Below are 13,568 nucleotides of genomic sequence, written 5' to 3'. Positions count from 1 at the left end.
ATCAGGCGCCTTTCTGGCAAAACGACCTCCATCCTTTCGTTAAACTCCACGGATTTCAAGGGTGGGATTCTTGGAAAGTCTTTCAAGATTAGGGAGAAGCTGCGCCCCTTCCACGATCTCCCCCCCCCCGCCGCACATTCAGATCCTAATCTGACAAGACTCCCAGACTAGATCCCTAGGCCCCTAGATAGCTCCTCCTTTGACAAAGAAATCCTCTTGTTCCTGTTCGCAGGAGGAGATTTTCTAAAAGTGTGTTTGTGGAACAGGGCATAGTCAGCGTGGCTAGTAGCCTTCGCTGCTCCTCTCCGCGAATTTGTCCCTCTTTTAAAACCCACTTGTTTTTAAGACGTGCGTACGTGAGCTCCAAAATGCCTCCTGGAAACTTTGCCCTGCTCCTCCCTCCCTCTGCAGCCGCCTGGACCTTCTGAAACAAGTTTTCTGCCCTTTTTAAAAGCAAAAATAAAACCTCTTTCCCTCTTCAACCGGAGTTAGCCCGTCGGAAGTCGAGACCTCCCCGAAACCCTAGCAAAAAAACCAAAACAAAACCGCATCCACTCCTCAGCCTCCCTCGACGGCGACCGTTTCTCTCTGGCTGCTTCCTCCCCGCTGGTCAGTTTCCTCGAAGGGCCGCCCTTCCCGTCGAGGGGAGGAGCCTGAGGCGAAGGAGAGCCCCCACCCCCGTTAATTCAGGTGCCTCCGGCCCCCAAGTCGCACAAAGCCCCCGGGAGACGGAGCGCACGGGAGCAGGCAGGCAGCAGCGCCCGCGGGACTCCGACGGGACGCACCTCTGCCGCGCCTCTCCCAGGCAGGGCTGGTGGCGTCGCTGCGCGGGCGAGCTCCTTGCTCTGCCCGGAGAAAGGTCACTCCAATCCTGGCCGCTGATCCTCGGCCGTCCGAGGACGACCCGGCCCCGTCAGCTTGGAAGGAGACGGGAAGGGCGGCTGGGGCCGAGAGCCGCTTAGGCTCAGCGAGGACTCGCAAGCCGCCTTCGCCCGCTGCTACCCTCTGACACGAGCAGATCCCGACGGGAGTTGGTCGCCTGAGGAGCCTCTCAAATCCTGCCAGCCGTCGGAAGGAGGAGAAGAAGAAGAAGAAGGAGGAGGAGGAGGAGAAGCAGGGTATCTCCGTCGTGCTCTTGTTGGACGGCTGAGCAAGGAAGGAGCGCGCATGGCATAGGGGAGCCCCCGGAGGTCCTTGGAAGGGGAGGACCGAGGGCTGTCCTCCTCGCCCTCCCCCCTCCCCACACCAGCCCCCTGCCCTGCCGCCAGGAGAGCTCCATGCACCTGCAGCAAGGCTCCCTTCTGAACATGACCGACGGCGGCTTCTCCCTGACTGGGCACTTGGTGAGGAGCCCCAGCGGAGGAGGGAACCCGTCGAGGCTCCACAGCATCGAAGCGATCCTGGGATTTACCAAAGAGGACCCCCTTTTGGGTGCCTTCCAAGCCCACGATGCCAGTGGCGGAGGCAGGGCCATGAAGGAGGCAGAGAAGCGCAGCCCCAGGGATTGCTTCTCCAAAATGCCAGCCGAGCAGCCTGGCCAGGGCCAGGAAGGGCCCCCGGAAGAACACTTCGGAGGTAAGGCGAGGGGGTTTGGGGGGGGTGTCAGGTCATAGTCTCCCACTTACTGGAGAAACCCAGTCCTCCTGTAGCTTCTGGGACCAGTGAAAGTGTGTGGTTCCTTTGCTTCAGTTTGAAGGAGACCCCCATTAACCCCCTTTAGAAGCAAGTTCGAATAACTTCATTATTATTATTATTTTGGGAAGTATTTAATGACTGATGTCTTATTATGTTTGATGTATTATGTGCTGCAAGCCACCCAGAGTGGCTGGGGAAACCCAGCCAGAGGGGTGTGTTATAAATAATAAAATTATTATTAAGAGAGGGGTGCATTTTTAAAATGGGCGCCTTTAAAATCAGTTAAGTGTTGGAGGGGATAAGTAAGGAAGAAGAGGAGGAAAGCATTTTAAAGATCAGGCATCTTTGTGAGACGCCTCAGACACAAGAATAAAAACCCCCACTCTTTAAAAATCCCAAACACAGGGAGCTGGCTTACACAGAGTCAGACTATGGGTCCCATCTAACTCAGTCTTGTCTACACTGACTGGCAGCCACTCTTCAGGGCTTCCGAGGGGCGTTTCTTCCAGCTCTCCCAGCTCTGCCTGCAGATGCCAGGTGATGGTGATGCTTTTCAAAGGAGCAACCTATTGAGTGTGTCTTTGGCTGCTTGAGCAAACAGTGCCCCGGGTGTTCTGTAAATTGTACAACTTTCGAAAAGGCACTATGGCATGCAAAGAGGAAAGAGAACATTTCCCAGAGCACAGCATGGCAAATTAAGGCAAGCACACTGAAACTGGACACATTCGCATGTCCCACTGAACTTAGTGAGGCTCCCTGCATGGGCTGTTAATGCGGCTGAGGCGCCATCCATTACAATGGCATTTTATACTGAAGTACGTAAGTTGCTACAAACATGAGTTTGACCAAACTGTGGGAGGCAGTGGAAGACAGGAGTGCCTGACGTACTGTGGTCCATGGAGTCGGAAACAACTAAACAACAATGTATGTTGGGGACCAGATTTCCCAGAGAGGGATTCTCAACCCAAACTCATCTTCTTGAAGGCAAGTGCTCAGATTATTTCAGTGGGACTTGCTTCTGCGCTAAGGGAGCTGTTTCCATTTTGGGGGAAATAGCCTTGGAGCTTAGGAGACAGAGAAACATGGTCTTGTCCAGTTCTTCAAGCTTGTTTTCTTATCTCATCTGGGGTTGCCACACTTGTGCGCCGTATTCCCAAATGGATCCATCAAATGGCACAGAACCAATGGACCAATACGCCTATGAGCTGTCCATTTTATCCAGGGGTTCCTCTCTCTGAGGGCTGCTACCTCTGCTCATGTTAGGAAAAGCTTAGCCATTGGAGAATGGTTCGGAATGGCCTCTGTTTTACCAGGGGAATAGCACACCCTTAGAATACTGTGTCCCATCCTGATCCCCACACCTCAAGAAGAGTTTCACAGAGCTGGGAAAGAGTCAGACATGGGGCAAAGCAAAATGATCACAGGGGCTGGAGCAACTCCCTTTATGACGAAGAATTGGGGCATGATGAAGGTGTGCAAAATTGTGCAGGTTATGAAGAAAGTGGATGCAGAGGTGTTTTTCTACTTAGAACTTGGGGACATCCAATGAAGCTAAATCTTGGAACACGAGAAGTTCTTCACTCAGTGCCTAGTTAAGGTTGCACTTCCAAAAGATGCAGCGAAGTCCATCAACTTGCATGACTTTAAAGGGGATTGGACAAATTTAGGGAGGACAAGGCTACTTGCCTTGTCGGCTATGTTTTTCCTCCACAGTCAGAGATTATATGCCTTTGAATTGCCTGGGGATCACAAGTGGGGAAGAAGAAGAGTTTGGATTTGATATCCCGCCTTTCACTCCCTTTAAGGAGTCTCAAAGCAGCTAACATTCTCCTTTCCCTTCCTCCCCCACAACAAACACTCTGTGAAGTGAGTGGGGCTGAGAGACTTCAAAGAAGTGTGACTGGCCCAAGGTCACCCAGCAGCTGCATGTGGAGGAGCGGAGACGCGAACCCGGTTCCCCAGATTACGAGACTACCGCTCTTAACCACTACACCACACTGGCCGTTGCACTCCTGACTTACTTGCAAGCTTCTCGCGGGCATCTGGTTGGCTGCTGTGAGAACAGGATGCCAGACTGAATGAAGTGTAGGTCTCATCGTTTTCTAGTCTCACCAGCACATCAAATTCAATTCGCTTCCGCCAGGCTACATTGCACTTGTGTCATGTGAATGACTTGTGAGCATCTGGCTCAACACCATGGGAAGCAGTGGGAAAGCTGGCTTAGGCAGACTTTGCTCTAAGCCAGCAAGATGCAATCTCAGACCTTTCCAAAGCAGATGAGCGATGGTCCAAAAACAGCCATTGGAGAATGGTTCGGAATGGCCTCTGTTTTACCAGGGGAATAGTACAATGCTGGGACGAAGGGGAAGGGAAGCATCAAGTTGTGCAGAGCTGTTGAGTGGATCAGCTTCCATTCATTTAGATTTTGATAGAATTTTATTAACTCGTAATAATATATAAATGACCAAGACCATGTATCCTTGGCTGGGCACAGAGCTGCTGAGTTCAGCATAATTCTGAGCAGGCCTGCACAGGATTGCTCCAGTCCAAATCAGAGCTAACGGACTTCAAAGCAACGAAATCAATGGCATTTGCATATACGTAATAGGTTTTAGGATCCAGCGTAAGGCTGCAAAAGGCAGAAACAGTAGCAATATCAATGTTGCTTTTAACACTGGATTTTATTTTGAAATAAAGTCAAAACTGAAGGCAACAGAAAGGAGGAACACACAGAAGGATACAGCAAGATCACTAATTAAGTAATGTGATTATATGGATCACTAATTAAGTAATGTGATTAATAGAAATACACATTTTCTTTCTTGTAAAACACTCAAAGTCTTTTAAAAGATAAAGGAGATCTATCTATCTATCATCTATCTATCTATCATCTATCTATCTATCTATCTATCTATCTATCTATCATCTATCAATCTATCTATCTATATCTATCTATCTATCTATCATCTATCTATCTATATCTATCTATCTATCTATCATCTATCTATCTATCTATCTATCTATCTATCTATCTATCATCTATCATCTATCTATCATCTATCTATCATCTATCTATCATCTATCTCTATTAGTTCTCTGTGAAACCAGCTCAAAATTTTAAAACAAATCAAGACAAGAAGTCTGGATTTATTAAATTTGGAAGCAAATGGTGTTGAAATCTGTGGTATACTTACGTTCACTCAAATGTGCTTAGCATCAGGTAGACATGCTGGTGTGAATCAGCTTGGCTGCCCAATCCTTTCCACGCCTACTCAGAAGTAAGTTGTACTGATTTCAATGGGACTTACTCCCCGGTAAGTGTGTACAAGGTTACAGCCTTAAATCCATGAGCTCTGACTCCATTTGTTGGTGGGTTGCCTCACCTCTCCTTCTTCTCCCCCCCCCCCCAGACCCCTACTGCTCCAAACGCTCAGAGGAGTGCTTGAGTCCAGAGCTGGCCACTTGCAACAACAGCGACGGCAAACTGTCCGATGAAGACCAGCCCAAGAAGAAACACCGGAGGAACCGGACAACCTTCACCACCTACCAGCTGCACGAACTTGAGCGAGCCTTCGAGAAATCCCACTATCCCGATGTCTATAGCCGAGAGGAGCTGGCTATGAAGGTCAACCTACCTGAAGTGAGAGTCCAGGTAAAATGTCAGGTGGTCTTCTCTTCCTCCTCCTCCTTCTCCATCTAGCCACATGGTGAAATCTTGGACAGTTAATCCTCAGGTTCTCATTTTCATAAGAAGACCTCAGTCAAAAGCAGCCTTTCCCTGCTAATCCATTAAAAGGCTCCCCCACCCCGGATATAATTTCAGACTTTGCATACGTAGTAAAGGATTTTCCTTAATCTGCCTTTTTTTAACACTCCAGACCGCAATCTCTCTCTAATTATGAGTGTTTAGTTTCAGATATTCTGGCTAAGAATTCTCCTAATCATGCAATGTCCAGCACAGGAGAAAGGTGTTGGTTGGTTTGTCGTTGTTTTGGTAGATCGTGCAATTTGAAATATCATTTACATTGATGTATGTGTTTTTAAACTTATTGGAAGTTCCCTATTTATTTATAGGGTACCATAGATTTTGGGGTAAGAGAGGGGGAGACAGAAAAGGAAAGGAGAAACTATAGTAAGTAAGTAAGTAAGTAAGTAAGTAAGTAAGTAAGTAAGTAAGTAAATAAATAAATAAATAAATAAGCAAGCACGCACCTTAGGTTAGTTTTAGTTTCCCAAGTATGTGACAATAAGGCTTAATTTTCAAATTCTTTGAATGCTCCAGAAATAGCATGTGCAATTGGCACCTCTTTCCATGTTCTTCCTGCCACAACCCTTTGCATGAAAGTTAGGGATTCATTAAACAAGAACCAGCTTTCCTGCAATGTTTGAGTGAATCCCAAAGTCAATAGTGGTGATCTGTTGTGGAACAGCCCCACAGAAGGAGATAACGATGGTTACCCAGACCTTGTTGCTGGTTGCAAAGGGGTCCCCAAAACAGTTCAAGCTTCAGGACCCCCCAAAATGTAGGTCCACCACTGGCCTGGGATATGGAATAATATTATGTTATTTGAAATACAGCCTATGTGATCGGCACCTTAGCATCTATCAATGCCCCCAGAGAGGCAGGTTTTTCAAGCTCTTTTTGTTCATTTTCTTGCTTCCAAATTTGAATTTATTGCTCCATCTAGCCTCTAGCAGCACTGCAAAATTGAGAGCAGGGTTTCTTTTATTACCTGCTTCCCCTTTTCGGTGATAAGCTGTGGATGGAAGTGCAGGATTGCCTCCCATTTAAAGTCACACAACCCTTTAAATTTCCCAATGCAGCTGTAGACATCAGCTCACTTGGTCCCCAGTCCTGGTGTGTGTCTGTGTCTGTTTGTCCCACTACTTCACCTGCTGAACGGCACACCTGGACAGTGCTGGATTACCAAACAGGCAGAGTAGGCACCGGTCCGTCGGCCCCACAACTTTTAAGGGCCCCGTGACAAATGGATCAAAACAACATTGATTTGATCTTGAAAGAAAATCAGAACCAAGCTTTCTTAGTTGAATGTTATCCCACTAGAGCAGGGGACCCCGAGATTTCGACTGCCTAGGGGGTCTCCTCAGGGTTTAATCTGGCACTGCACCTGGAGACCTGCTTGCCACAGCAGCTAAGGAAGGGGGAAGGCAAAAGAACTGGGAAGCGAGCGGGTGACAAGGCCCACAGCTGCCTCCTTTCCCGTTTCACGATAAACTTAAAGGCATGCGCCCAGGGTCCGGGGGAAGAGGTGGCAGTGCTTCATCAGGGCTTTGGTGTAAACTGAAGCCCATTGGGCCACCCCATTGGCTGAAGTGGAGGTAGAACTGATGTGCACCTTTTGTGCACATGGAGCTATTCACTCTGTCCTGGCTCCAAAGGGCAGTGCTCCCCTTCCTGACATGTCTAGAAGCCAACTGGACCAGCGGTTGAATTTTCCTACAACACTGTAGACAAGAGAATGTCCTTCACAGCACATTTCTAAGCAGGAGCCCCATGTTGTGAATCACCCTGAGATCTACAGATAAGAGGTGGTCTACAAATTTAATAATAATAATAATAATAATAATAATAATAATAATAATAATAATAATGGGGTACACTTCCAGCAACTCCTGCAGCCAAGCTGGTGCCCAACATATTGCTCTGCTTTCCTTCGGACCCCATCAGCAAGGCTGAGAGGGGAGTCCTGACTTCTGGGCAGTCCAGGACCTCCATACACACTGCCCAAGCTTGCACCCTGAACAGGCCACTTCAGTGCTGCTAACGCAGCAGTTTGACTTCACCCCTGGAAGCACACTCCATTGTCTCCTGAGACAAATGGATGTCAACAACACGGTGCGTCACACACAGCTCTGCCTTCCAACATCTCACGGTCTCTCTCCACCTCTTAGCATTTGTCATCCAAAAAAGTCACTTCAGTCTACCTAATAGTTGGTTCGGCCCCATCTATGTGCAGCAACACCATGTGTGCGTTGTGGTGCCTATAGGATTCTCCTTCCTGCCCCTCCTTTATTCAACATAGTGCTAAGCGGGGTATGCATGCATGGAACAAGGTCTGCTTGAGCACTGAGACTTCTAGCCCCACATGCTGTTCCGGGTTCCTCGCATCCCAACCCTCTGGAGCAGACTTAGGGAGCATACAAGAGGGCACATAACAGCAGAAGAGCAGGATGTCCACTTGTGCAAGCAAGCAGACCTTATTCCGTGCATGCAACCATTGAGTTGAATCCTGTCCCATGTGTCCAACTTTGCAGCCTTTTCTCCAAAGGGCTGTTCAGTCCAAGCTCAGTTTGAAACTCTTTCAGAAGGGAGACCAAGAAAGGCCTTGAAGTTGCCCATCAATAGTTAGTCGCCAGACAGCAGGCTGAGCAGGCACAGGACACTTCCGCACTGCGGTGAGACGCATTGTATACTTCTATTGAAATTCCAGCAATTATTTCTAAATGTGTATCTATGCATATAGAACAGCACGTGCACCTTTTATGCAGATCTTTTTCCCTCTCTTGTGGTGATGCATAAGGAGCTGCTGTGTGGGGTGGGGGGAGAAGGGAGGAGCCCCTTGTCTGCTCCCCCATTGGCGCAGCCTCCCACATGTTGGGGGCTGAAGTTCTGGAGAAGGGGAGTTTGCTGTACTTGAGCAAACTCCCACCTCACACACCCCCAGTGAGATTTAGAACCCTGATCTCCCAGAGTTCTAAATCTGGCAGGGTCCTGCGCAAGTTAATGCGGAGCAAAAGCATATATATTTGCAGCGCAGCAACCAGCTAAGCTCTTTACGGTACCCGTGTTTTTCGCTAAATGAATTGCATTGTGAGAGCCTAATTTGTTTAGAGGAGGTTATGAATGATTGCTGAAGAACTTTGCGGAAGAAAGCAAGAGCGCCTCGATTAACACACTTCACAGAAATTGAGGGGAAGTGTCAAGGAGCAATATTTACCTCCTTATCGCATCGAGATCCTATTGTGGGTGGATACATATGGAGATATGTTTTTTTCACCAAGGACTTAAAAGTACGGCACTTACCCTTAGCTGGATCCCACCAGTTGTAGAGTGTGTTGCAAAGAGGTGCGTTTTCCTTGTGTGTGTGAGCCTCCAGCTCCGCTGCTTCTCAGAAACGTCAGTTCCCACCGAAAAGAAGAAAGTTGGGGATTTCTCCCCCACCCCACCTGCTTAATTGTAAGTGGGAGGTTTTTCACAGGCTTAATTAAAGCTGAATGATCTGTAATCCCTGGATCACGAAAATGTTTGAGAAGCCTGAAATATTTACTAGTCATCTGTAAAAAGAAGAAGGAAAAAATCTGGGAGGGCTTCCAAAAGTGTGTGTGTTTGGAAAAAGCAGCCTCCAGAAACCAGCACTAATTTTATCCCTTCTAGTGGGTAATGAGAGCAGATTTGGGTTTATGGACTAAGGGGAATTATTTGATGGGGAGCATGAGACAAAATTGCCTGCAGGGGGTTTCTTTTTTAACCCGTCAAGTTTGAATTAACTAAGGGAGCTCAGGGCTTGGTATGGGTTTTAAAGGATTTTGGTCGGCATCTAAACTCAGAAAGTATATGAGAGAGAAGCTCTTTTTCTTTGGGCAATCAAATAGTGCTGGTTGACTTTCAGGCAAAATTCTACTATTAAAGCACCCTTGGGATCTCATTTACTTAAAAGAAAACAGGGTCCTGCAGCACCTTGTGATTACTTAGGCTTCAAGGCAAATAACTGTGATTTGGCTGTTTACTTATGAGCTAGTTTCACAAGTCTCATTTAATATACAGTGGTACCTCTACTTAAGAACTTAATTCGTTCTGGAGGTCCGTTCTTAACCTGAAACCGTTCTCAACCTGAAGCACCATTTTAGCTAATGGGGCCTCCCGCTGCTGCCACGCTGCCAGAGCACGATTTCTGTTCTCATCCTGAAGCAAAGTTCTTAACCCGAGGTACTATTTCTGGGTTAGCGGAGTCTGTAACCTGAGGCGTCTGTAACCTGAAGAGTCTGTAACCCGAGGTACCACTGTACAAGAGATATTTTTACATATCTGAAAACTCATGATTGAAAATTGCATGGAATGTGCATTTTGATCTACACCTGACTCTGGGGTGGCCAAGTTTATATATACTTTATATATACTTTTCAATTTTTTAAAATTAATTTTCCAGATTATTACAAATCAAACCAATTTATATTAATTTAATACAATTTCTTAAAATCAAGTTTCCTACTGCTGTTCCAAACATATGATCATCACCATTTCCTAACATAGCCGCATCATTTCTTATTTAGAGTCCAGTTGACATCCTTCACTTGCCGTTGAACCATTCTTCCAGCTGGCCACTTTTTCACCTTACAAACAGCACCTTGGTTACATCTTATAAATAAACAATCCATTTCACAATATACATTGTTGTTCCGGACCTGGTGTGCTGGGAGAGTTAATTACTATCTTCCATTGTTCCTCTTTCCGAAGTAACAAACAGAATAACATAGCATCAGCTACACCAGGCAGAGGCAAACTTGGCCCTCCAGATGTTTTGGGTCTACAACTCCCATCATCCATAGCTAACAGGACCAGTGGTCAGGGATGATGGGAATTGTAGCCCCAAAACATCTGGAGGGCCAAGTTTGCCTGTGCCTGAGCTACACACATCCTTTTCATTATATAGGGGAGGACAGGAAAAAGGAGGCTATTTGAAAACCGTAAGAAAGCATAAGAAAGCAAAAGTCACCTTATACTCCACCTTCCTTTCCCGGCCGTAAGCGTTCTCAAGCTTCAAAGAAAACATTCAGATACCTTCAAAGAGCAAAGCCCTGTCCTTTTGGCAGCTGACTGATTGCAGCCTATTAGCATATGCCGGTCCAAGAGCACCTCTTGATTAATGCCAATTGTCCGAATTATGGAGGAACCAACCACAAATCATGCTGGAGACGGAGGCTCGTCTATGGCAGGGACACACTCCCAGGTCACACACCCCTTTGTCTTTCAAGTTGGCAGACACAGGCTTGAGTGGCACAGCAGGATGCAGTGAGCTCCCCAGATCCCACTGGGGAACATAGCCAAGATTTTTGCCTCATAAATTCTGGTTTCCTCTGCCAGAACCTCCTCGCTGCTCACTGAAGCACCCCTCTATTGCAAGGGCTGCCTAGTCCAAGTCCAGGTTAACGAAGCCGCAGGAGGGAGAGCAGGAGGGGCTCATCAACAGTTTAGCACCTGCATGGCTGACTGAATAGGCTCACAGCTCACCACATCGCAGCCTTTCCTGAGTCGTATCCCTGAGCTTTACCTTATAGGTAAAGGTAAAGGTAAAGGGGACCCTTGACCATTAGGTCCAGTCATGGCCGACTCTGGGGTTGCAGCGCTCATCTCGCTTTATTGGCCAAGGGAGCCGGCGTACAGCTTCTGGGTCATGTGGCCAGCATGACTAAGCCGCTTCTGGTGAACCAGAGCAGCGCATGGAAACACCGTTTACCTTCCCGCCGGAGCGGTACCTATTTATCTACTTGCACTTTGACGTGCTTTTGAACTGCTAGGTTGGCAGGAGCAGGGACCGAGCAACGGGAGCTCACCCAATTACGGGGATTTGAACCGCTGACCTTCTGATTGGCAAGTCCTAGGCTCTGTGGTTTAACCCACAGCGCCACCCGTGTCCCTGAGCTGCATTATATTTCTACTTAAATTACAGGGGTTGTAATTTGTTATGGTGAACATCCTATGAGCAGTGCAGCGTGCCTGATGAAATTATCCCCTCTTGTCCTCACCCCATGCCATGTTCTGGGGTTCTCCCCATTCCCCCCCAGAGCCAAATTCAGGGGGTGAGAGGGAGGAGAGAAAGGCCCATTGCACAAGCAGAGGTTCTTGCAGCAGGTTTGTACTGACGGGACTCCTTGGTGATTCCTTGCTTATTGTTTCCAAATCTGGGCCTATGCCTATAAATTAGCACGTGTGGATTTTACACAAAACCGTGTTTTGCATTCTCATTTTTTGAATGCATTGTCACTGGCTCAAGGTGGGCAATGTCGATGTGTGTATGATGTCTTTGTGTGAGGGAGATCAAAAGCAGGAGAAGCTTCCTTATGTAGAATGTTGTTGTTTAGTCGTTTAGTCGTGTCCGACTCTTCGTGACCCCATGGACCAGAGCACGCCAGGCACTCCTGTCTTCCACTGCCTCCCGCAGTTTGGTCAGACTCATGTTCGTAGCTTCGAGAACACTATCCAACCATCTTGACCTCTGTCGTCCTCTTCTCCTTATGCCCTCCATCTTTCCCAACATCAGGGTCTTTTCCAGGGAGTCTTCTCTTCTCATGAGGTGGCCAAAGTATTGGAGCCTCAGCTTCAAGATGTGTCTTTCCAGTGAGCACTTAGGGCTGATTTCCTTAAGAATGGAAAGGTTTGATCTTCTTTATGTAGAATAGGATGTCTCTATTTTCATCTGAGAAATGTTGGAGGGTATGTGTCTGCTTTGTATTTATGTGGTTTCCCCTTTTCCCTTTAGGTTTGGTTTCAGAACCGGAGAGCCAAGTGGCGTCGTCAAGAGAAGCTGGAGGTGACATCCATGAAGTTGCAGGATTCCCCCATCCTCTCCTTCAACCGCTCACCTCAGCCGTCTGCCATCGGGACCATTGGCAGCAACTTGCCCCTGGACTCGTGGCTGAACCCGCCCATGCCCAACACCAGCCCCCTGCAGACGTTGCCAGGATTCGTGGCTTCCCCACAGAGCCTCCCCAGCAGCTACACCCCTCCCCCTTTCCTAAACTCTCCCCCCATGGGACACACCTTGCAACCCCTAGGAGCCATGGGGCCTCCACCGCCTTACCAGTGTGGGACAAACTTTGTGGACAAATTCCCGCTGGAAGAGGTGGACTCCCGCAACACCAGTATTGCTGCGCTGAGGATGAAGGCGAAGGAGCACATCCAGTCCATTGGGAAACCGTGGCAGACAATATGAGGAGACCCATGTGCTTTGTGAGAAAGGCTCCCCTTGCTCCACCTTTGGAAAGTGGTCTCATCCCTTAGATCTTATGTTCTGGACAGATAAGCAAAGACTATTGCTGTTAAGAGTGCCCCCTCATTCTGTGTTGTAGAAGCGACCTGAGCATTAAACAGAAATCGTTCTGCACGTACCTACGTACCGACCAACCCCTTAATCCTCCAGTTTAGCCACTGCAATCTTTGTGTTCTTCCCCACCTTTGGCACAAGATTTAGGGTTTGGTTCTAGCTTTGCTTTGATTGTTGTATTTCTTCTTTTTTAATGATCTAATCATCCAATATCCCTGACTCATTGGCTGGATTACAGTAGAGGTGACGAAGAAGCAGGAAAATGTTGTATCCTTCCTAGGGACGTTTTGTAAAATTAAAGCACACATATTTTCAGACAGGACACTGGGGTTGTTAATTCTGTATCTATTACTTATGGTTTGTAATTCTAAATCTGTTGACTGTGGTTTGCGGCATCCCTCTGGACCATCAAGGTTTGGTTTTGTAAGCTAAATCAGTAAGCAGATCATCACATATTATGATTATTCATTCCATTTCTATACTGTTTTATATTTAGGGGGGGGGCTCAAAGGGGTTTACAGCACACTAAAACACCAAATAAAACCATGTAGGAGAAAACGTGACTGAATAAAGTCAAATATAAAGTATACACCCAAAGCAACATTAGCAGGAAACTAAAATGTTATATGAAAGATTTCAAAATAAACCATTGCGAAGGAGGTCCACTACAGAGTGCACATTTAATGCAGCAAAGTTAGCAAAAAAAAATCTTAAAACATTTCAAAAGAAGACACTACTAAAGGAAGTCAAATATAAAATGCACATTTAAAGCAGAATAATTAACAAGAGAGTACGTTATCACAAGCATAGAGCGTATCTGCTGCAGTTCTGCCAATGGTGGCTCGTTTCACCTGTTCCTGGGTACAAGGA

General features: G+C 47.2%; 1 protein-coding gene across 2 annotated transcripts; it reads left to right on the top strand.

Annotated features, from left to right (window-relative positions):
* Positions 1–280: 280 nt before the first annotated feature.
* On the top strand, positions 281–13,020 carry RAX (retina and anterior neural fold homeobox). 2 transcript variants are annotated; one of them, XM_053408448.1, is made up of 3 exons: positions 281–1,575; positions 5,046–5,275; positions 12,135–13,020. In XM_053408448.1, the coding sequence occupies exons 1-3, from the start codon at positions 1,278–1,280 to the stop codon at positions 12,585–12,587; spliced, it is 981 nt and encodes a 326-aa protein (XP_053264423.1). In that variant the 5' UTR covers positions 281–1,277; the 3' UTR covers positions 12,588–13,020. The 2 variants fall into 2 exon arrangements, with proteins under 2 accessions (XP_053264423.1, XP_053264422.1); XM_053408447.1 differs by having other exon boundaries at positions 285–1,575; positions 5,046–5,287.
* Positions 13,021–13,568: the final 548 nt, after the last annotated feature.

Source organism: Podarcis raffonei, chromosome 11, assembly GCF_027172205.1.
Source record: "Podarcis raffonei isolate rPodRaf1 chromosome 11, rPodRaf1.pri, whole genome shotgun sequence".
NCBI lineage: Eukaryota > Metazoa > Chordata > Lepidosauria > Squamata > Lacertidae > Podarcis > Podarcis raffonei.
Note: the sequence above shows the minus strand (reverse complement) of the source record. Positions and strands in the feature narration are given on the sequence as shown.